The following is a 23,321-nucleotide window of genomic DNA, read 5'->3' on the forward strand; positions in this document are numbered from 1 at the left end:
TATAAGAAAATTTATCGTTAAAAAATTACTTTGATTGACAGTGATATGCACTGCGCATGCCTAGTTCAATTTGTTGCTATTTTCCATGACACCCGAAGACGCTCTTGCTGCTCGCCCTCCGCATAGGCATACCACTGTACTCATACAGTATCCACCTGTCACCGTCCCTCTACAACGTGTACCGAGCGAGATATGACTCGACCGGACTGAGAGCTGCTGGTGTACGTTTACGCAGAAAGCTAATATGTACATTATAGTGACCCGAACCTGTCTCACATACGACCAATGACGACAAGACTCCAGGAACGGTTAAACAATGTTTTGATCGAACGGCGAACATGTCCATTTACTGTAGATGCACCTCTCTCATAATAATGCTTTTACAACAGCGAATTTGTGATCATTCTCCCTAAATTGTCAGGGGAAGGATATGTTAGTTTATCGCACGCAGTGATTCTAACTCTGATCTTGTAGGGCCTACCCTTTTGGCAGACGTGTGCCCAGGCCAGCAGAAGCGGACGGACGGTGAAGCTTGTCTTCGTATGAAGGACGCGACAACATAATTCTATCATGTCTCTTCGAACGCGAATGAATGGCTTCACGGGTTGGACGAATCTTCGTCTCAACAAATACGACATGCTTCTCAATAATGTGCTGATGGATCTACTACAGGGAACCAATCTGAAAATGCTGTTACAAAGTAAGTTTTTGTGTATTTTTTGATGATGATTCGTGCAAGTCTTTGTCAAATGTGTTGTCTGTTGACTGAACATTGTGTTTGATGTGTGTCAGCGCGCGCCAGTGTTGAGTGATTGTTGACAGGTCTTTGTGAGGTAGATTATTATTAACACGGTTACATATTAACTACCAAGCTCAAGAAGCTCAAAACTCTTTTGCATTGTTTAGCGTGAATACTACTTACCAAAAAAGGCCCTGCCGATTGTAATCTCAACCTTATCAAGGACAAGTCTAACAGTAACACTTCAAAGAAGTGATAATCTGCAATACCAATTATTGGTATTGCATATTATGTTATAATATTATTATAGTTCTATAATCAATTTTTATTGTCTATCAAATTTGTCAAATAATAAACCTCATTTACAGTACTTGTTGTTGAATGTAGACAGTTTTGTTAATAGTTCATATCTGAGACTCAAGTGGACACATGCAAAAGTAAAAAACAAAAGCTTTCTCTTTTTATGTGATCTAGTCTGGAAGATCTGCTCCATTTTAAAAGACAATAGAACTCCAAATGACCTAAAAGAGAGAGAGAGAGAAAAAAAAAAACAAGAGTCTATACAAATGTAGCACAGAATTTGTGTTATTACTTATGGCTTCATGTATTGGTAAATTTAGATGAAAATCTTGGTCTTGATATTGTGATGCTAACCCAGCTAAGTGATAGTAAAACTAAGTGGCAACTGGTAACTAAGCAAATATTTAGTCATAATGCATTAACAGTTGCCCCAGTTGGTGTTTTGAAGAGGAATGTACTAATCATTTTCACTGTTCCTCTTCATTTGACTGCATTCAGGTATGACTGGAATTGACAACAAAAAGCTGCAGAGTTTTGATGGATTGACCCAGCAGCAGAAAGCCACAAGACTTGAATGGATTGTCAAGGAACTGAAGGAAAAGTATGCACCATAGAGTAGTCATCTTCTTCTTAATTAAGAACTGTTAACCTGTTTCCTATGGGAACCTGGTGGCCTGTGTATTAAGTCTATGGGGATTTCAGAATTCAGTATGGAAGAGGTTAATTTAAAAAAAGAGTAAATCTTTAAAATGTTGGATATACAGTGTATATGAAGAGTTTGTTCGCAAAAACTGATAAGTCCATTTTTTAAGATTTTGAAGTACGGTCTCTGTCATAAAGTACAAAATAATACCTTTTAAATTATGTATTGGTCACTACATATCTGTTAAGATACATTTTTGAAGTTATGGTCAAAAGACGCAAAATTTTTCTTATCATTCTCTTTATTTTTCTTGACCTTTAATCGCAAATATCTCCATTTGGCAAATATGGACTTATCAGTTTTTGCAAACAAACTCTTTATATATATATATATATATATATATGTATGCAGCATGTGACAAAGACTGGTGTTTCTTGGTTTGAGAAGGAACTTGGGTAATGAACTCATGACAAAAACAACTCAAAACTTTGTTTGCATCTTAGCCAGACTCACATTTACAGACAGATGACTTCCAAATGCTGTCATGTACATATTGTAATTTGTCTGCCAGAAGAAAATGTTCTGTATACACCATGGTATTATTTTTTTATATCAAGCTTATAGAGTGAACGAATCAACATCAAAAGCTTTTGACCGAAAGATCGGTCTGTATCTAGTCATCAGGGATATGTTCCGCAGAGACTGCGTCTGTCTTCATGGAATATCTACGGAGGAGAGCTGACAAAGTCAAAAAAATAAAAGACTTCTCTGGACAGACTGATGTTTCTGTCTTGATATAAGCACATTATGGAGAATAGTCTTCTCTGATGTAAGGAAACACCACTGACACAGCACATTTGTATAAGAATCATAATCAGTCCCTGCTTGTGTATACACAATAAGAATATATTCTTCTCACTGCTTGTGTACTGATTTCTTACCAAGAGCTATCATTACCTTCAGCTGGCCAGATGCAGAATTTCTTTATTGAGCGAGCAGGTGAATGTTTTAGTAATAACCAGTCAAATATATGTACTTATTATTCTATTTAAATTTCCTTTTCAGTGAGGTGATACCAGGGGATATATTCGTTGACTTCAGGCTCTTTGCAATGCGCCACGCTGATCATGTGAGTATCATTGTGGAACATGGTCAATGAAGAAGCATTTTCTTGTCTCTTAAAGCTTCTTTTTCTATTTCTATTTATCTCAAGTTGTTTTCATTCTGTATTCCGTTTCTGCCATCATCATATTTCATAACTTTCTGAGTGTATCCTCTATCATGCTGCTTACACTCACTGTAGTTCATCCAAGGAGATATTACTAGGCTTGCCTAGTACCTCCTTGGTTCATCCCAGTATAGCTTCTCGGAGCTGCAAGAGATACTAATACCTAATTAAGTATTTACATGTACTATGAAGTATAAGTTTTTGTTGATTGTTTCCTTTGTGTTCAGGTGTTTGATTTGCTGTGGAGGTTAGTCAGCCATGATATCTGGTTCACTTGGGACCGACTGGAGTACCTCACACACAGTGATGATAAGATCCTATGTGAAGTGCCCTTTGAGGTGAGTCTCTCTGTATACTACCAAACTGAGTCTTAGAATTCCTCACTCTTCAAATATCTGATGTCAGTTAGCCCTCATGTCAATTGTCAGAGAAAGGTTGATAGTACAGTCAAGTAAAAGACTCCAATTATATCACATCATATTGACTGGGAGTATGATGACCTCCCTTCAAAGTCTTATGCTCAGCTCTGTGGTAAGTTTAAACTTTGGTGTTCTAATAATGTAAACCGAGCATTGTGTCAGTGGAAATCTGCCCCTGTTTTCACCAAAGAGTTCTGCATAAAGATTGATAAGACACTTCACAGTGAGGTAATTTCATCCACTTTCAGTGATGGCCCTCATTACATTCCCTTACCATCGGCACATCAATGGTGTAGAATTGTAAAGTGAAGCCAAAGAAAGGCTTTTATGTTTACAACATCTTTTCAGACACCAAGTGATTTTCCTATGACATACTGTACACATGTGTATCCTTGACAAGAATTCAAGTTGTGCTGCAGCAAAGAATTTGTCCTTCTCTAAGCATTCATCAGTGTTCATTTTATAGGCTATCACACTCTATAGGACAAGTAAGATCTCTGTGTTCATTTAGAATTTTCTACTGTGGAATAGTTTCACCAGTTCAGTTATGGCCACGAGAAGTTTGCATGAATGTTGATATATTCATGACAAGTTTGTATCAACCAGTGGAAGCCTTCATACTGTCAGACACTCTTGGTGAATTTGATAGCGTTTGAACTTTTTGAATCCTACCTGCTGTGCAGTGGACACCAAAACCTCCTCCTGAGAAGAAGAAAAAGAAGAAGGTGAAATACAACAAATCTCTCCTCTCTGGTTTTGGAGGAGGATCCCTGATCGCTGAAGCTATCCCATCAAGCCCAGTAAGTCAGCCAACAATTCTTTGCTGTTCCGCTTTTTTGCTTAGTTTTTTTTTTTTTTTGATGTGTGACACTACCATAACCCAGTTGCAAACAGCCTTCCAATGTAATCCGCTGATTTTTGCATGGCCTTCTGCATTGCCAATGTACTCAGACAGCTCATACAATTATGTACATTCCATTCTGAAAAGAAGTAGTACCATATTTCTGTACTAGAGATGCAGATATCAACTTGATGCTTAAAAAAAAAGAAAAAGAAAAGAGATACCAGATAATACCAAAGAGGAAATAACAAAGTAGAGTCCATTAATCCTAAATGTCTTGATTCAAAATGAAACAAAATGCTGTTTTGTTTTGTTGTTGTTGTTGTTTTGTTTTTTTTTTTTACAATTAAATCTTTTGAATGCCTTTCAAAAATATCAGTCATTGGGTTAGTGAAAATTGCTTTATGCAGCATTTCTCATCATTTGTAGAGACTGTGTTATTGATTAGAGCTGAAGTTTTGAATTCGATAACCTCATAAACCACCACGTATCCCATCAAAGTTTACCAGCATGTAAATCAAACCACGTCATCCTGGTATGAATGGAAATTTTTTACCAGTAGTTATATACCTCAAATTTTTCACATGCATATCTTGCACAGCAGCTTCCATATCTTATTTTTGCTAAGAAGAAGAAAGTTAAACTTGCCTTGAGTTTCGCACTTTGATTATTGCACATTTTAGTCTGAAGTGTGATGTTCCCTGTGTTCCTATCTCATGTATTGTGTGCTTCTTTCATATAGAAATTATCACATGTTTATATTTCAAGCGTATATAATGCAGTTTAATAAGTTTTGATTATACCATAAAATGCATTTTGTCAGCTTGCACTTTGCTCGACTTTGCTGTGTTGTGAGTGACATGTTGTAAGAAGCTCCATAGATCCATGTGAAAAAAACATCTCGTCCCTCGAAGAACAGGCACCTAAAATGAGTAAAATATGAGATAAACATCAATCAAAAAAGATTTCACAATATTAACCTATCATTGAGGACTTAAAGGTTTGATTCTACAGTTTTGTGTGACAAAGAGCTCACTTAATAACAAGGAGCAACTCTGTGTAGAGAATTATGATCAAGAGATGAGAGATTTTGATTTAATTTTTGCTTTCTACGATGAAGAGGGCAGGCATGACATCAAAACCTTGGATTATATTTTGTTCATCTGCTTCCCTAGTACAGTCTACTTGAGCACATCATGTATTTTCTAGCAGCCACAATGATGCATAAAAACATTTCTTAGGTGTTAATGCACTTAGTAAAATCATGTTGTTTGATGGACTGAAATTCATCGAATGCCACTGCGTTGTAGCTGCATAGAGTATGATACATGTATAATATTCACTTCCACTAATTTTGCTTCTTATTTCTAGCAGACAAACATCGCATAGCTTGAAATGCACATCTGCCTTTTTTTGTCATTGTTGTGCATAAGCCTGTGTGTCACGCTTGCTGTTTGTTTGTCTCACACCACACTCACCCACCACTACGAGCAGGAACCAATCCCAGAGTCCCCCGAATTTGATTTGACCTCTAACCTTGACCCCATGTCCCCCGTCACCCCTTCATCTTCCACCCGCCTGGCGTCTTTCTCCGCCAGCTCACGCAGCGAGTTGCAGGCAAGTTGTTTCAGGTTTGGTGCAGTAACGTTCAGTCTACATGGCATGTGCATACTCCCTTTGTTGTTTTTTTTTTTGCAAACACTGAACATATTATTTGCTACCTGTGTAGTGTAAATGTAATGTAAATTGTGAGGTGTAATAGCATTATAGTGTACCACTGACAATCTGTGTGGTGTTAGATAATTCACTATAATATAGAACGGCCTGCATTACAAATGCTGTCACTATAAGTTACCTATAGATTGTAAATGCAATGTAAGCGACTCATGAAAAATCAAATGTGTGCACAATGTTTTAAGTTTCATCACAAGATGATGGCTGCAAAGACTGTAATAAAACATGTAAGTATACAATGAATGTACACATCACATAGCCATAGAGAACTGTGCCAGAAAGTTCAGAACTTTGTTCTGTGTAATGAAGCTGAAAGTGAGATGATGAATTTGCACAGAAATTTTGTTTCAAATGTTGTGCTGTGGAACATCAAAATTAATGTCATTTTACTGGTTTGTTAATCTTTTATCTTCACCAGACATAAGAAATGCTAAACTTGTAGTGTTAGCCACATGACAAAATTGCAAAATGCAGGTTTTCTTGATTTGTTCTTATTTGTTTGATTTAAAGTGAAACCAATTTGCATTTGTGATGTTTTGTGATGTGTACACCAATTATTTCATTGTGTGTGATATTTATGTTCTTTTCTTTTTTTACTTACAATCCTTACTTGTAGCTGTGGATTAATAGACAAATCTTCACTACAACTGTACAATAGTGTATAGTACACTTGTATTTTCTCTGTAGGCATATGTATCATGTATTTTGATATCTTACTGACCACAGATCTTGTCTTCTTTGTTTGTTTGTTTGTTTGTTTTTAAAGTCAGGAATATGCTTTAAATTATATAATAACCCTCCCCTGATTATGGTGTTTGTTGCATTTTTTCAGGAATCGATGTTTCTGCTTGATGACTAACACAGACTTGTCTCCTGTTTGAAATCACTGACATCACTTTAACCTTACCCTCTCCCAGGAATCAGAAAGCCCCGAGCCACCGGAGCCAAAGCACATCCGTTACCCTGGAGAAGACTTTTGCAAGAAGTTCAAGAAGAAACCTCACCACCGACCACGCCCTGAAGACTGCATCCTGGAAATGGTGGCAGTCATGCTGAATGTGAGCCCCTCCCCCTTTTCTCAAACCTACATTTTCACGCCAAACATTTTATTTGACTAACAGAGGTTTGTTAACTTTTCTTTTATTAAGATACATTGTGTTTGAAAAAGTTGCTTGAAATGTGTACCACCATAGTCTTATAAGTTATGGAATGGTGAAAAATTCAGCACTGAAAAATGAAAGGTTGTAGGAAATTTTGTCATATTACCATATATGTACTTATGTTTCGTACTCTTTTTTTGGTCTTATTCATCTTTGACTATACTTCTCTGTTAATTTTTTTTCTTCTTTTCTTCTTTAAACTCCTTTTTTATCTCCTGCTCCTCCTTGCTTTCTTTCTCTTCTTCTTCATCTTCTGTTTCTTCTTCCTCCTCTTCCTCAGAGCACCAGAGAAGGTCAAAAGCTGAATGTGGAGGCTCTGGATGACCTCGTAGACTCCAGGGTGCTGTGTGAGCTGGTCAACGCCTTCTGTCCCGGGACCTTCACCACGGAGGTCCTCCTCAATGACCGCTGGACCACCAACCTTGCCCTCAAGACCTTTGAGAAGATGATCCGCCTCGGCACCCCAGTTGACTCCTCAGACCTGCTTGAGGTGAGAAATGAAAAGTCCTCCAAAATCAGGAAATAATTTTCCAACTCAGATTTGATTAGCAATGTCAGCTGATGAACAGTATTTTATATGGTGTCTTGTACACTTCTATGGAAGAAAACTGCTACACAAAAGTTACTTTGTGTAGCAGTGGTGTAAAAATGCATGGCAAATTGCGATGCGATGCCAGGAAAATTATTCCCTCGAAATGATCATGATGAAGAGATGAGGTATAAGATAGTGATAAATTATGATCTCTTATGGGTGATCACACAAAGATCTAGTAATGTATAAAATCTATATTTCTCCTTCACAATCATTTTCCCCTTCAGAACAATTTAAACCTATATCATTGTCTATATATAGTGATATCATTCAGACTTTTGCTTTACTTACCTTCCTAATTCCTCACAAGAGAAAATTTTGATAAAAGCAGATGTCAATTTATTCATCAGTATGTCCATTTTCCCATCTTTCCATCTGGTTGTCCATTGGTACAAGATCATAATAAAGAGTCTCATAGACTGTGCTATACTTTGTTAGTGGTAAAATATTGTTCATTTTTTGATAGATTAACTAGACAAGAAAATGGTTAGTAGAGTTAAGGGAGACAGATAATGGCATACTTCTGTCCTTTTTCCTTTTTTTGCGCTTAGAAACATCAGTATTAAGCGCTATATAAATGTTATTCATTATCATTATCATTTCAGGATTAATGATATATATATCATATAGATTGTCTTCTGTTTCATTTTATTCTTCACTGTAGGCTGACCCTGAGTCTGTTTGCTGTGCAATGTGTGTGTATTTTATGTGTGGCTTCAAACTCCGCCAGGCGAAAGGTGTCCTAAATAGGCTGGTGAGTCCAGATAAATCAATTCCTTCTCTTTCCTGCTATGTCTTTATGTCACTGAATGTCTATATTACGATGACCCGAATGTGAACTTACAAACAACTGAACATAGTAGAGTGTAGTCACCATATATTATGACATCACACAACTATGTGTAGGTAATAATGATGTAGCAAATAACTCAGTCCAACCCTTCAGCCTGTGATTGCTGCAACCTCCAAATGATGTATCTTTGAAACTAGATATGTAACACCCTGATTTTTTTTATTTATTTTTTATTTTGGGGGTTTAATGTTTGTAGGGTCATAATAAACATGCAATTAAATGATAAGAATCATCAAGTCAAAGTGTTCATCTCCAAAATCTCAAGTGCTTTGCTCCTTATTACATCATGTCCCAGTCTCCTATGTATTATGTAATCCAGTACAATATATTATGTGTACATCATACACCATAACCGTATGCAACATCTACCTACATATGATGTGCTGCCTATACTAATCTGTGCCTGCAGATTTCATATGATGCATAATTATGTTTAATAGTCTGTGATGCAGATCTGCCATCTTGATCTAACATGGCTTCTTGCATGTGTTATGACAAATTTATCAATTTTATAATTGATACATCACAGCTCCCAACTCACAAAGTCTATCTTTCCTCCCGTGTTATCCCGTTGGGGTTTGTAGAAGGAGCTGGAGCATTTATTACGGGCTGCATCACATGACTTGGACCAGCTGCCAGAGATTTTGGAGGACGTAGAGCTGATCAAGAGACGGAAGGAGCTGAGAGAGACTGTAGAAGAGTGTACCCAAGGTGATTTCTCATTCTATGAGCTCACTCTCTTCTGCCCCTTTTGACATCATTATCAATCTGTACAATATACAGTGTGTAAGATTTTGTGTGCTAAGGCACTGAAGATCTACCATCTTCACACTTTCATCTAGTCTCCTTGTTTTAATATGGCATAAAGACATTGGGATGTTTCATATGTAAGCTGCTCATTTGTATTGTTTACATAAATAAATTGTTGACTTATTGCTTAATACCTTCTAAAGATTGAATTATGCACCTTCATAAGGTGTGTTGATTATGTCAATATTGCTTTATCTGTCTTAAAAATTGTCTTTGTCGATCACCTGTCATGTTTCTTAACTTCTTGCATGTTAACCCGTTGAGGGTGGACTGATTTTGCTCCAACACGCATTTCCCATAGGCACCTGCCTATTAAAGTGTACTTGAAACAGTGGCTTAAGAATTACACTTGTACTTATCTATTCCTGTACTCGTTCTTGTTCTAAGCTTGTGAGGTTACAAATAGTCACCTGTATAATTCCATCCATTCACCTTTATTACAAATGATGGTTATATATTTCTTTAATATGAAGTGGCAGGGTTTTATTGTACTTCAGAATATATTGATCATTGTGCTTGATGCACAGTACGTGGGTCTTTGAAAATAAAAAATTTGAGCCAAGCTTTAGAGTATGTAAAGATGATGAGGATGGAGAAATGACCATACTAATGAGAGATCTATCTCCTTGTTTAGTCAATCATGCAAAGAATTTGTTGTCATTGTTGCAAGGACATCACTGGTCTTTAATTAGCCAGTCCTAAAAAGTTTTATCTGTCATTATTGCATGTATATCACCAGTCTTTAATACTTTGGCTTTCATACAGAGAGGGTACTGATTGAGACCAAGTTTGATGTGGAATCCTGCAGGCTGTGGTGGAAACATATCGACACTGTACAGGAGGAGGTGAGTGGAGAAGATATAGATATATAGACAGATAGATAGATAGATAGATAGATAGATGAACAGATAAATTGTGGTGGAAACACGTCACTACAGGAGGAGGTGAGTGGGGACTATAGAATGAGAGAGGCAGACAGGCAGACAGAGACAGGGATTGGTAGATATATGCATGTTTATATAGAGACATATAGGAAGAAAATATACATAGATGATATATTCATAGATATCATCTACGTTTATATATATTTCTAATGAATATATTCAAATAAAAAAGAGATAGAGTTGCGGGGATAGAAGCATTATGTATCACTGTAGACAGAGAAAGACTAAGGTGATGAGATGAGGTTGGTGGAGAGAGGGAAGAAAAATACCAACAATAGATTTTTCCTGCTGATCTACAACATTTTGTTCTCAAATGCCTTCAATGTTTTGTCAATTTGTTCTGTAGCTTTTCTTTGGTTAGATGAAAAGACCTCAAGTCTTTGCAAGTCTGAATTGAAGAAAGAAGCATTTTTAATTCCAAGGAGAAGTGAGCAGTATGAAGTTTCCTTTTCAAATCATGATTTCTCACACAGACACGAGAAGTCATCTCAAAGAAAATGAAGGATCGGTTTGACATGCTGACCGTTCCTCGTTCGGTCAGTCTCAATGACCTTTGCCATTCTCTGGCCATCAATCTCAACTTGACCAACGGCTCGGGCTTCTACCTGTGCAAGGCCCGAGAGGGTGTGACCATTGATCGTAGGATTGTTCTCAAGGATGCTGAGACAGGAGAGTTTATTGATGACTTCACACATGGCAAGGGGCCCAGCAAAGGTTAGTCTCCTTTCCAGGCTCTTGGACTCTCTATCTTCTTTCGTATTCATGGCAGGGTCAAAATATAAAACCAGACCAAACCAGTAAAGAAATGGTAAAACAAAAGGAAGTTAAAATTTGAGCAGTATTTCTCAATTGCTTGTTTTTCCTTTACTTAAAGCATGAAGAGACCATGTCAAAAAATATTTTGTGCAAACAAGAAATGTTTTGATGATGATAGTAATATTGATATAAAGCAAAAGGCCTGCAAGGATTAAAATTACACTTTGTATTGCAACTGAAACACATTAAATCTTGTTTATTATAAGGTTGTATTTCTTCTTTAAATTCTCCTTATAAAATCAATCAATTTCATTTTTGAGGTGTGTTGTCAATTTATTGTGAGGTGTAAGGAAAGGCAATGACAATGCTTATTACATGAAATGTGTTAACTTTGTTTGTATCAACTTTATTTTGTTTTTACTCAGTGAACGTGAGGAGGATCCTTGGAGTCTCGCTGTACGACACTTTTGAGCTGAATCCATCCAACTATCCTCAGTTTCAGGTTAGTATCAACATGTGTTACCAGTGTTTGATAGTGTGAAATCCACCTGTGAATTTTCAAATTTTCAAATTCATATCAGACATTAATGCTACGTGACATTTTCAGATTTGGGAAACATTTTCAGTTTATGGACATGAAGTGGCAAATTTGAAAATGCAGGCAATATTGAATGTTGATAAAGGTATATCTTAGTACTTTGACATTTACTGGTACTTAACAGTAATGCCCATTGTACAGGTATCACTGCACTTTCTAATTGTACTCAAAGGAATTACACTTAGCGGTGTTCTCAATTTATCTGTGACTGCTGTAATAGTCACAATGATTGCTTTCTCTTCTGATATCTATGAATGTGTTCTCTTCTAGAATTTGTAAATACATTCATTTCTGGAATAAATGAATGCATTCCTTTCTGGAATGTCTAACTGTATTCTTATTCTGAAATGTTCTCCTCTAGATCTTTGTTGAAAGTCCATCCAAGAACAAGTTGTTGAAGTCGGGCAGTATGTAAGTACCCAGTAGTGTGACATGTTTATCATGACAGCAATGTGTCCAAATCTCAAATTGAATTTAAGATGATGATGAATTTTCTGTGTGTCAAGATGTATTGTTTTAGTTCAATCCATTATATTTTGTAATCCTACCAAAACCAGTCAGTGTTACAGAAGTACAATGTATATGTCCAGGCTTGAGATACTACCTGTATAGCACTTAATTTCTATGTTGTGTTTAAGGACATGTAACATTTCTTAGAGGGGCCTCTTGGTGAGGGTGTGTTACAATGTCTCATCTAATACCAGTTTAGTACCTGCAATCACACTCGCAAAGCTTTGCAGAGAGTAAGTTCTTTAACTTTTGCCAGTGTCACCTTAAAATTCCCCAAAACCTTCCTTTAAGACTGAAGACAATATTCTGAACCACAGCAATTTTTATTGAAGTTTGTGCAGTCTGGACGCACGCAACTGAAACTTTGCAAAGTTTGTCAAGTGACCAGTCCACTTCTTGTTTGCGGTACTTCTGAACCACATGCTCATTGGGACATTATGTGTGTGCATTGTAACAAACTTTGCAATCATTAGCTGTAAAGATTGCAATAATTACATGTAGCTGTATTGCCAGTGCGCACCAGTGACCCAAACTTCAGGAAGTTTGGCTGCCTTATTGACCCGACCAGCAAACTTCACAAAGAGTTTTCTAAATCAAACTTCCAAGATGATGTGCCAGTGTGACCGCAGCTTGTATGAACTTCTACCAGTAATCCTCAAATCTCTTCCCCTGCTCCACCAGCTTCCTCTACCAAGTCTTCCCTGGTAACTCCCTCCAGTGGGAGGCCCTCTTCTTTAAGGCCTGTAAGGTGGGTGAGATGGACACCGTCCAGAAACTGGTAGTCTTCTTCCAGGACAAGAAACCTGGCTTCATCAACGCCAAGGAGAAGAAAACTGGGAATATTGGTCTCCACATGGCTGTTAGGAACGGTCACTATGTGAGTATCTACCCTTGACATACCACTAACACTTTGTTCTTTACTGTCATCATGTCCACAGTAGGGAAAGGATAGATCTACACACTTTATGGTAATGACAAACAGCATTTATGTAGTGCCATTTGTCTGTAAACAACATTAAGACACAGTTAGCTCTCACACTGTATCATACATTATTTACAAAGTTGCTGAAAAAGACTTGACTTCCTTTTGTTTAGAGTAGGCCAAAATAAACCAATTCAAGTTGATATTCGTGGATCTGTTGTGAGATTTCTTTAAAAGAGTTTTTGCTCTCTTGCTTGTAGAGATATATTTATTTTAAGAACTCAAAAGACAAGGAATAACAATTCTATAAAGTGTAATCATTCAAGTATTAATGTTTACTGATATTTTTCTGTTTTAAAGCTGTAATCAATATTTTAGATATTCAAATTTGAGTGAGAGGGTTTCGTAATGTATGCCAAATGACATATGAGGTCTTGTTCTGGAGTTCTGCATTATTTATCAAACATTTTTGCTATGCTCAAACATTTTCAAATTTTTGAAAGTAATACTGTTTCTATTGAGTGAATAACCTTCTTTATGTCATCATCCTTTCCTTCTCCAGCACATCGCTCTCTTCTTGCTGGAGAATGGAGCCAAGCTGGATGCCAGGAATGTTTCAGGTGCCACGCCTTTCTTCAGTGCGGTAGAAGGTCTCCACAAGGGGATCAGTCAGGTGGGTCACTTTAGAGTCTGGAAACGCATTGATCAACCACTGGCTAACTGTTCGTCTTGTTTTGTTTTTTGTTTTGTTTGTTTTTTCAGTAATAAACCAATACTGTAAAGGTGGAAATTTTCTGGACATTTCATGCAAAGTGAAGTTGGTGCAAAATTGAAATTGTGTGAATTTTCTACTTGTCATATGTAATAACATTATATTTTTTATTTCAAGGTTTGTTTGTGTAAATTGTAGAGATGTAATTGCTATTTGTTGATTTATTTGGCTTCTTGTGATTGATTGGGATTACATTTCCTTAAGCAATTCCTTGTTGCTCCCTTGAAATAGGGCAAGACCATTTAACAGCTATATTCACATCACAGATATTCCACCAGGCATCTGTACTTTGTTGTCATGAAGTACTTACAGCATTTTCCACATTCTTCATTTCATACCTGCAGATGTTCCGCATCAGTGATGTTTCTGGAACCAGTTCATTTGCCAAGGATAACAAGGTGAGACTCTTACTAGAGATGTAGACTTAAACCAGCTCAGAATATGTTTGATATCCTGAACCATTTGGCAACCATGTATATCAAGGACTTTAGCAAGTCCCCAATGAACAAATGAGACTTTTTTAGTCACAAAGAATCTCATGTAGTAATTTCATCTGCATTTGTTATTGTAATTATTATAATCTACCAACCTCATAATGGATTTATACCATCAATCACTTTTGTTTCGTGTGAGGAGAATTAAGACATCCATGGTAAATGGTCAAAATGTACTCTGCTGACTTTTCAAACACAAGTGAATGATTATTCATGTATACATTAATAAATATGAAAACATTCATTTATGCATATTGAATCTCTTTATATGTACTCAAATCTATGTGATTTGCACAAAAAACACTGACAACAACCACAACCAGTAAATATTGATGTTTAACCTATATGATATATGTGACTAAATGTAAATGTGTCTAAATGCAAATTTCTTTCCCTTTTCTATCTTCTAGGGTCTGCATGGCAATTGTGCTCAGGTAATCATTATACATGTTGAAGTTTAATCACAAGTTACACTTAGTACAATGTATTCTTTGGACGTTATTACTTAAACAAGCAAGGCAACAATTTTCTTTTTACAATATCATAGATGAGGAAGTTATAAATGTTTAGATCTACAGGGTAATGATGTATTTACGAATGTTCACAAAAGTTCTTATCGGAAGCAAATTTTCTTAGTTCACAATCAGACTTTGATTTACATCCAGTCAAGACTTGCCAATTAGATGAACCTCTTCCAACACAGAAATACAGAATAAATACAATACAGAAATGAATAAAAGAGACCTCCTGATATCTCCCTGGTATGAGAGTAACCAATGAAATACCAATATTTTTATCAATATACTGATGGACGATATATATGGAATGTGACTAGTTTGTAGTGTAGTGTTGTAAAATAAAAGTGATGTAGAAGCAAGCACACTGTAGTTATGTGTAGTTAGTATCTCTAGCTAGTGATGAATTCCTGATAAGCCTGCCTTTTTGTCTCTAGCTTGTCATCAGGAAAGATGTACTTGTATTGTAGTATAACTCATAAGAAGATTCAAGAAATGTTACAAATAAAGTGTCCTTATATTCATGATACCCCTAGATGAAAAACAGTGGTATATAGTGTTAGCCTTTCCGAGAAAGAAATATCAGTTTACACTGTGAGAATCTGTATGAAAATAATGAGTATGAAATCTGTTTAGATGGAAAAAGTGACAAGGTTGATTAATTGTGCTTCATTGATTTCAGCTTCTTGTGGAATGGAGTGCAAATATTTGGGCCAAGAACAAACTGGGCAAGTCAGCTTTTGATGTGGCAAAGAATGATGAGCAAAGGACAGAACTCATAGGTGAGTATTTAGTGCTTTTAATTGTCCATTTACTTCTTTTTGTGATGTAGACAAGCTGCAAAGTTTCCATAATCTGAAGGATTGTAGCAAAATATAATACTATTATGTAACGTATAATACTAAAGGTAAAGGTAGTCATGAGGTAGAATAGTATATATCAAGAGATTGTAATAAAAATCATGAGATGAGGATATTGTTGACAATCAATATTTGATGTGTGGAGTAATATATTTTAACTGACCTAAATTTTCATGAATGGGAGCTGTATTATAAGCATGTTACTGGAGTTTGAATACCTGCTGAAGATGAGCTGAATTTGCTATAATAGGCATTTCCCATAGACACCAGCCCGAGTATATTCGGGAATCATCTTCAACGGGTAAGTGATGGCAGGTTGTTCCTCTTGCAAAAATTATTATCAGTTATTATTATTTCTGACACTCAAAACCAATGTAGGCCTATATACTTTCATGAGTTACGTGTGATGTTCTGAATATGGGCTTAGATGATCAAAACCTAATCAATGCAATGCTTTTCAATCATAGCCTACATTCAATCTGATGGTATCTTATACTTTTCTTCCATTCTTTCCGATCAGGTTACTATGAACATCTGCAGGCTGCTATTCCCAGGTTGATGAGGGGTGATATCGCCCTCTTGAGGCGGATGGTGGAAGATCACTTTGCTGGCATCAAAAAGTTTGCCAGTCTTCGTAGCAGGTTTGTGTATCTAGCTTTCTACAATATGGGGTAATTCTGCGATGCTATTCTTTCATGTTTTGATTCTTCTGCTTAATGCTACTCAAATCACCAGAAAAGATTGTCAATATGATGCTACAGTACAAATTGTAATATATCATTGTGGGATACAATATCCTTCCTGTAATACTATGTTATTGGTGGAATTTGTGAATTAATTATTGTCATTGTAAAATTGTTATTTTGCCCTCTTTCATTCCTTTTCATAATGATTCCGTTTGCATATAAAAATCCATATCAAGATTATCTGATTAAAAAAAAAAAAATCCCAGATGTACATTTACAATGTCTTTATGAGAAGTTGTGACAAGTAGCGTAATAATGTTGAATGTTGAATAATGTTGCTAAAAGAAACTTACTATTCAACTGAAATACAGTGTATTGTCTACTCTGTTAAATGAGATTTCCCTGCTATTCAATAAATTTTGACTTCCATTTTGTATTTGTTGACAGGGAAGTAAAATGTTGCTTATACAGCTGTAGGTTGAAAAATTATCTCAACGAGTCTGTAAAAATTTGGTGTACTTGTTGTCAGGTGTATCAACGGCAGTACACTGATCCACACAGCAGCATACTTTGGAGTAATTCCAGTGCTGAAGGTACTTCTCAAGGAGCGAGTGGATGTTAACCTGCGGGACTACAAGGGGGCTACTCCACTACACAGAGCCAAGGACAAACCCACCATACGGGTCAGTGCCAAGCCAACGTCAAGTCAAACTCACTGGCTATATACTAGGATTATCTCTCTTTCATTCACCTAGAAGTCCATTCTGTCCTTTCATGGCAACAATTTGTCGATGAAGATTTCCAGATTTGATTCTCTTGTCTGTAATGTGATTTAAGCTGGACCTGGCGGAATGACCACCTGTTTACAAGGGACACCATATGCTATCAACTTTGTGAGCCACGTTTACGCAACCGACTCAGTCTATGGCTAGCCAACCTCACATGTTTAATTTGAATGCACAGCTGCACACAAATTGACCAATGAATAGCAATATCTGTACATTCATAGCAACATAGCCACATAAAAATTTCCATCACAGCAAAGCTTGCAATCTTCTGTACAACTTTGGTGCACAGCATTTCTAGCATGAACATTTCCCACATAGAAAATTACTATGAATTTGAAAAAACAGTCCCATCTGCGACATATCCATCCTGAGACAGCGAGCGTTTTGTGACTCAACTCAGAGTTGAGTCACATAACGCTCACTGTCTCAGGATGGATATGTCGCAGATGGGATTTGTACCGTGGCACACAAAGAGTTATAAGGACTAATTGTCCACAAGGAACAGCTACAAGTTTCAAGATAAACCACCTGCCCACAGGGGTAACTTGTCCACAAAGACCATTTGTCCATAAAGATTCATTCTCTTTCAAGCACTTTGCTTAATCGTAGACCTGTGTAAAGGGACCAGTTTGGCATGAAGATTATCAATGTTTTATCTGTTTATCTGTTCCATATAGTGATTTTTATGTACAGGTTTAACCCCTGTCTAATTTTCTTCCTCATTCTAAATGACAGCTGCTCCTTGAGAATGGAGCCATGCTGAATGCCATAGACTCCGAGGGAAACACACCGCTACATGTCAAGTGCTTCGGGGAGGCAGGCAAACCCACTCAGATGGAATGCATACAAGAACTGGTGAGTGCTGAGGTGACCTGCTGGGCCCCATTTCATGAAAGGTTGATACTATAACAACTCTTGCTGGAATGGCAATTGTCATGGTAACGACAAGAATCCAGCTTCCTGATTGGCTGTTGCTATTGGAAGTTGCCATTCCAGCAAGAGTTGCCATCCTAACATCTTTTATGAAACGGGGCCCTGGTGTTGTGCTGATTGGTGGTGTTATGTTGTGGTGATGATGTGGTTGTGAGATAGCATGGTGGTGTGGTGGCGAGACAGTGTTTTGTTTTGGTTGTGAGATGATGTGGCGGTGTGTTGTTGAGATGGTGTGGTGGTATATATGGCAGTGCAGTGGTGAAGTGACGAGATGATCTGGTGACTTGTGGGGATGTGGGAATGTGGTGAGGTGGAATGGGAGGGTGGTGTGGTGGTGATGTGGTTGTGTGACGATGAGGTGGTGTAATGAGGTGTGTGGTGATCATGATGGTATGTGGTAGTGTGATGGTGAGGTGGTGTGGTGACTCTGAGGTATGGTGGTAATTATTTGTTGTGGAAGTGTGGTAGTGCGGTATGTGGTGAGGTGGTGTTGTGATGAGGTGGTATTGTGGGGAGGTGGAGTTTTAAGTACCTGCTTAAAATCTTAGTCATCAATCCATTCAGGCCACAAACATGGACTTGTGATTGCAATACTACTGTTTAGTAGCAATAGGCAGCAAGATTTTATGATGTTTGTTGCCTTATCCACTTGCAGTCATTACTCATTAGCTCTAAAGATGGCTGTGATCACTTTCATCTTGCAACCATGCTAAACTGAGAATGACTGTAGATTTGTAGTGAAGTACATTGTAGTTATGAGTCATGGTTCAAAGTCCAAAGTTTGACACTTTAGTCAATGAATGATTCTGTGATGAGGTCATAGTTCTTGAAAGGGAAAGCATTTGGTGACTTTTTGCCCACCAAGTCAGGGGACTCTCATAGTGACAAAAGTAAGCTGCTGTCAGTAACGGGATTTTCTAGTGAAAGTTACTGACAAGTTTTGTGGGAATGAACTGAATGCTCTAGGATTAGTTTGGCAGCTTACAACAGGGTACATAGGCACATCTAGAAAAAAACAAACAAATAAATTTATGATTTATGATGTTTTCCATCCTGGCAGCTGTCAGAAAACATAAAGCTGACACATCGGAACCACAAGGAGCTGATGGCCATCCACTGCTGTGCCATGCAGGGCCGCATTGACGCCATCCAGGTCCTGCTGGAGCTGGATACGGCCAAAGAGGGCGCTATTCGGACCAGCCTGGAGAAAGAGGACCCCAAGTCGCCCCCCTCCCTGCCCCATCTAGCCCTGGCCAATGACTTTCTGGAGTGTGGAGAGTGGCTGGTAGAGCAAGGATTTACCTTCAAAGAACATGAACAGGACATCCTGGTACACCGGCTACTCACTGAACAGATCAAGAGGTAAGGACTTCTTAGGTCACTGCACTTTTAAAGGTCACTGCACTTTTAAAGGTCAAGGCACTTTAAAATGTTGAACTGATTTGTGATATATGGGAAGGTATCCCTTTCTTAATAGAACAAGGATCCACCTTAATGGGACATGGTGTATTAGCAAGACATATTAGTAGAACATCTTGGAACCAAAGGTACTTATGAAGCATGGCACAAGGTGAAAAGGTCACAGGTCAGTGCACTATTTTTAGATTAAAGCACTTTTGTGCTCTTACAGATGTAAATCATTCATAATGTGTACATGGCAGCCTGTAGTGATCTCAATTCACATAGCGGTTCGTATGTGACAGGGAGACATTTTGGTGCATGCGGCATGTGGTTGAATTCTAAATTATATGTCTCTTTATTATATCTATTGTAATAGATCTTTATCTTTCTTGTCTTTAAATCACTACAAGTGAAAAAAAAACAACACCCAAAAACATGTCATTTATGAATTTGGCATTTATATGGATCACCCAGTTGAGCAAGGTCAGTTTAACCTGTTGAAGATGAGTCCTGAGTATTGACCGATTCTGTGACGCGCTATGTGTATTTTTGGCATGGGCAGCGCCATTACTGCGGTGTCTCAGCCGATCCCCCCTTCCCACTCCCCACCCCTCTCCCTACATTAGCACGCGCGCAGAATGAAAAACTGATGCATGGTTGCTTTAGCCAATGGGCGTCTCGTACTGAGTGCGCGAATGCTTGCTCAGTGCGCGAACCTCTGTTACAAGTGCGTGATAAACATGTTGCCCGGGGGGTGGGGGAGAGCAGGGGGGGTCGGCTGAGACACCGCAATTTGAGCTCATGGCTGCGCCCAGTGCCATGAAATGTCTGCTGCCCTCAACGAACCCGAATCGGTCAATACTTGGGCAGGTGTCTATGGGAAATATGTGTTGTAGCAAAATCAGCCCGTCCTCAGTGGGTTAACCCTATCCGTGGCAGAGACTTAAGACAGTGTGTACAATGCTATGGGGTTTTCTGTGCCAATCAGTTCTCACAGCACATAAAGGATTAAGTCTTATTCCTTGTATTTGTGTGTATTATCATGTAGCAAACAGCGACTGGACATCATGCGCTTCCTTTTCAAACATGGAGCGGACCTGGACCAGCGATATGCAGGAGGAAATACGTAAGTCAGCCTTCTGTACATCTCACCCTATATTTACTCCTCATATACCCCAGGTTTCTTCACCCTTTAACAAGACAGATATATCCCACCTTAATACCCTCATAGAAGTTATATCCATACCCAATCATGAGTGTCCATATACATTGCTGACATTTACTGGTATACTGGTATTTATGTATTCAAAAATCTTCACAGAAAATTGTGATTCATTGGTGTATTGCTCAGGTGGTACTTAGCGCGCATTCATCATCAACTCACATAACTTGATATTTTATAAATGCATACCATGGTTTATGAAGACATGAATTTAGGATATAGAAAAACCTGATACAAGTTACTGTAATATATTTCACACAAACATTAGTTCCAAGAACTAATGCTGTCACGTCTGCGTGCCAGGAAATTATTCCTTAGACCCACATAGTTGCATATTTGTTAGAGGTTAGTGGTTATAGTATGTTCTTGGTTATGTATCTATTTCCACTCACTGATGACTTTTTGTAATGTAAACAGGTCATTTGATTGTGATGCTTTTGGCAACATATTGATAAATTCATATAACATAACTATTTTGTATAGATGCATACTTAATGAGTGGTGATTAATCAGTATCTTCTCATGTAGATGAATCTTAATTTACCAATGGAGTTAGAGTTCAGTTTTGATTAATTTAAGATTAAATTAGATTCTTTTATTCATCTATTTATAAGAAATGCATGTAAAGTACTTCTAAGACAAGATTCAACTTGACAATCCAAAAACTAACGGTTCCATGGATAAAATTATAATTTAATACATCAATTATGTTACCTGTTAATAGAAACTGACACAAATTCAAAAGAAATCAAATTAATTGTATGGCATCAGATTTACTCCTAAATCAACCTCAGCCCACCCTTTGCTCTGACTAATGTCCACATTTCCCTTCCACGGTTTACCAACTTGTATTACTGGCACAATTTGTGATAATGATTAGATTACATGTAGGTGTAGCTAGTGCTGAGAATGATGTGAAATGCTTTACTATGAAATATTACATTATTTTGCCCTTTGAAGAAGCTGTAGTATAATGACCAACAACTTATTGCATTTGCTGTGTAAAAGCTTGTTTGAAACATTTCATGCAATTTTGGAAATAGCAAAGAAAATCCATATTGCATAGTATTGGTGTGTTTGTGTGTGTATATATGACGTACATATTCATTTCTAATCAACAGAGTATTGTAACTTCATGTTATATCATTGGCAAAGTGCAGTGCAGCGGAGGAAAATCACTAATTTACAACTATTTAATCAGCTTTACATGATATATATTTGACTTTGAAATGCTGAAGAGTGAAACTAATTAATGAATGATAGTCAATCTAACTCTGATTATTATTGTAATTATTGATTATTATCATTTTTATAAGCTCCCTTGTGGAGATATCCATTATGAGCTCCCTCGTGGAGACATTATACTAGCATAACACTGTATATTTTATAACAGTGTTTGATTTGATTAAAATTCATTATGGTCTGATTTGATTAGTCCGGGGCATTTTTATTCTTTTTTTTTTAATAGGGTCCCACTTCTTTATATAAGGACAACAACAACAACAACAACAATCTAACTCTTGCCCCAGAGTGCAGGCAAGAATGTGGATACTTGGAAGAAAAGTGAATTGAATCTAGAGTGTACTTCTGATAAATAAATATTTCTTAGCCCATTGCATAGAGGAACCTCCAGCTCTGTATAAAGTCTGGGAATTTTGTTTAGAATGTGTTAAAAGGAGCTAACGAAAAAGTTTGCCTTAAAAAGACAATTAGACAAATCCTACAAAGTCTTGACAGTGGCAAGTATTGTTAACCCGTTGAGGACGAGTCCCAAGAATACTCGGGCAGGTCTCTATGGACAATGCGTGTTGTAGCAAAATCAGCCTGTCCTCAAATGTGTTAACTATCTTTTACAACATTCTGCTATTGAAGAACATGAAACAAATCTGTGGGACTGCTACGAATTATTGTGTTAATGTAACTTTTCGGTAATTTGGTTCTCAAGCTTTTGGTCTTCAAGCTATTTTTGTCAATCCGCATTGCCTCTATTTACTTTTCCTGATATCTCCTTATATGCATCAATCAATTACAGATCTTTTTAATTTTTTGTTTAATTCCCAAATTTTTTTGTCAAAACATACCAGTCGCAATCCTTAGCAATGTCTTGTAGAAGTTTTGTTTCCTAACTTTAGCTGTCACAAGGGATATCAATGCTGTGATAGATCCAAGACTAATTGTAAGATATATTCTTTATTTTTACTGGATCTATAAGTTGCTGTCTAGTGTACAGTAACAGCACTTTTATGCCTAAGCACTGCATCTGGTATTATCAAGCTTACTTGCACAAGCTCTCCTAAGCTTTTGTCAAAACAACGTTTCATACTCTACCATCTTTTAAACACCCTGATGCTGCATAGTATGGTAAAACCAGTATTGAATATTTAGTGCAATGTTTAGGAAAACGGCAAATTTATGCTTTCTTTTCTGTTTCCCCAAAGCATTTTTCTACTTATGAGTGTTTACAGATCTTTGTGCCATCATTATCATTAAATCATGAATATTAAGACTGATTATTTTCATGTTTCCCCCAAAAGTTATATATTTCTTGAAGTGTTAATTGATGTCTGTGCAATTTGGTCTCATTTATATCCACTTACATAT

The 23,321-nt window shown here is 37.2% G+C and overlaps 1 protein-coding gene across 1 annotated transcript in view; it reads left to right on the plus strand.

The window, feature by feature from the left end:
- The first annotated feature begins 570 nt into the window (after positions 1-570).
- Positions 571-23,321, plus strand: part of LOC140235961 (uncharacterized) — a 28,317-nt gene continuing 5,566 nt past the window's right edge. Inside the window, exons 1-23 of the mRNA XM_072315957.1 lie at positions 571-700; positions 1,538-1,640; positions 2,748-2,811; positions 3,138-3,248; positions 4,013-4,129; positions 6,822-6,962; positions 7,345-7,554; positions 8,321-8,410; positions 9,094-9,220; positions 10,085-10,164; positions 10,737-10,977; positions 11,445-11,521; positions 11,979-12,028; positions 12,809-13,004; positions 13,612-13,722; positions 14,166-14,219; positions 14,726-14,749; positions 15,513-15,612; positions 16,211-16,331; positions 16,906-17,059; positions 17,900-18,019; positions 19,158-19,459; positions 20,547-20,624. Of these exons, the coding sequence (XP_072172058.1) occupies positions 571-700; positions 1,538-1,640; positions 2,748-2,811; positions 3,138-3,248; positions 4,013-4,129; positions 6,822-6,962; positions 7,345-7,554; positions 8,321-8,410; positions 9,094-9,220; positions 10,085-10,164; positions 10,737-10,977; positions 11,445-11,521; positions 11,979-12,028; positions 12,809-13,004; positions 13,612-13,722; positions 14,166-14,219; positions 14,726-14,749; positions 15,513-15,612; positions 16,211-16,331; positions 16,906-17,059; positions 17,900-18,019; positions 19,158-19,459; positions 20,547-20,624 (2,801 nt within the window). The remainder of the gene's footprint in view (positions 701-1,537; positions 1,641-2,747; positions 2,812-3,137; positions 3,249-4,012; positions 4,130-6,821; positions 6,963-7,344; positions 7,555-8,320; positions 8,411-9,093; positions 9,221-10,084; positions 10,165-10,736; positions 10,978-11,444; positions 11,522-11,978; positions 12,029-12,808; positions 13,005-13,611; positions 13,723-14,165; positions 14,220-14,725; positions 14,750-15,512; positions 15,613-16,210; positions 16,332-16,905; positions 17,060-17,899; positions 18,020-19,157; positions 19,460-20,546; positions 20,625-23,321) is intronic.

This window comes from Diadema setosum, chromosome 12, assembly GCF_964275005.1.
Source record: "Diadema setosum chromosome 12, eeDiaSeto1, whole genome shotgun sequence".
In the NCBI taxonomy this organism is placed as follows: domain Eukaryota; kingdom Metazoa; phylum Echinodermata; class Echinoidea; order Diadematoida; family Diadematidae; genus Diadema; species Diadema setosum.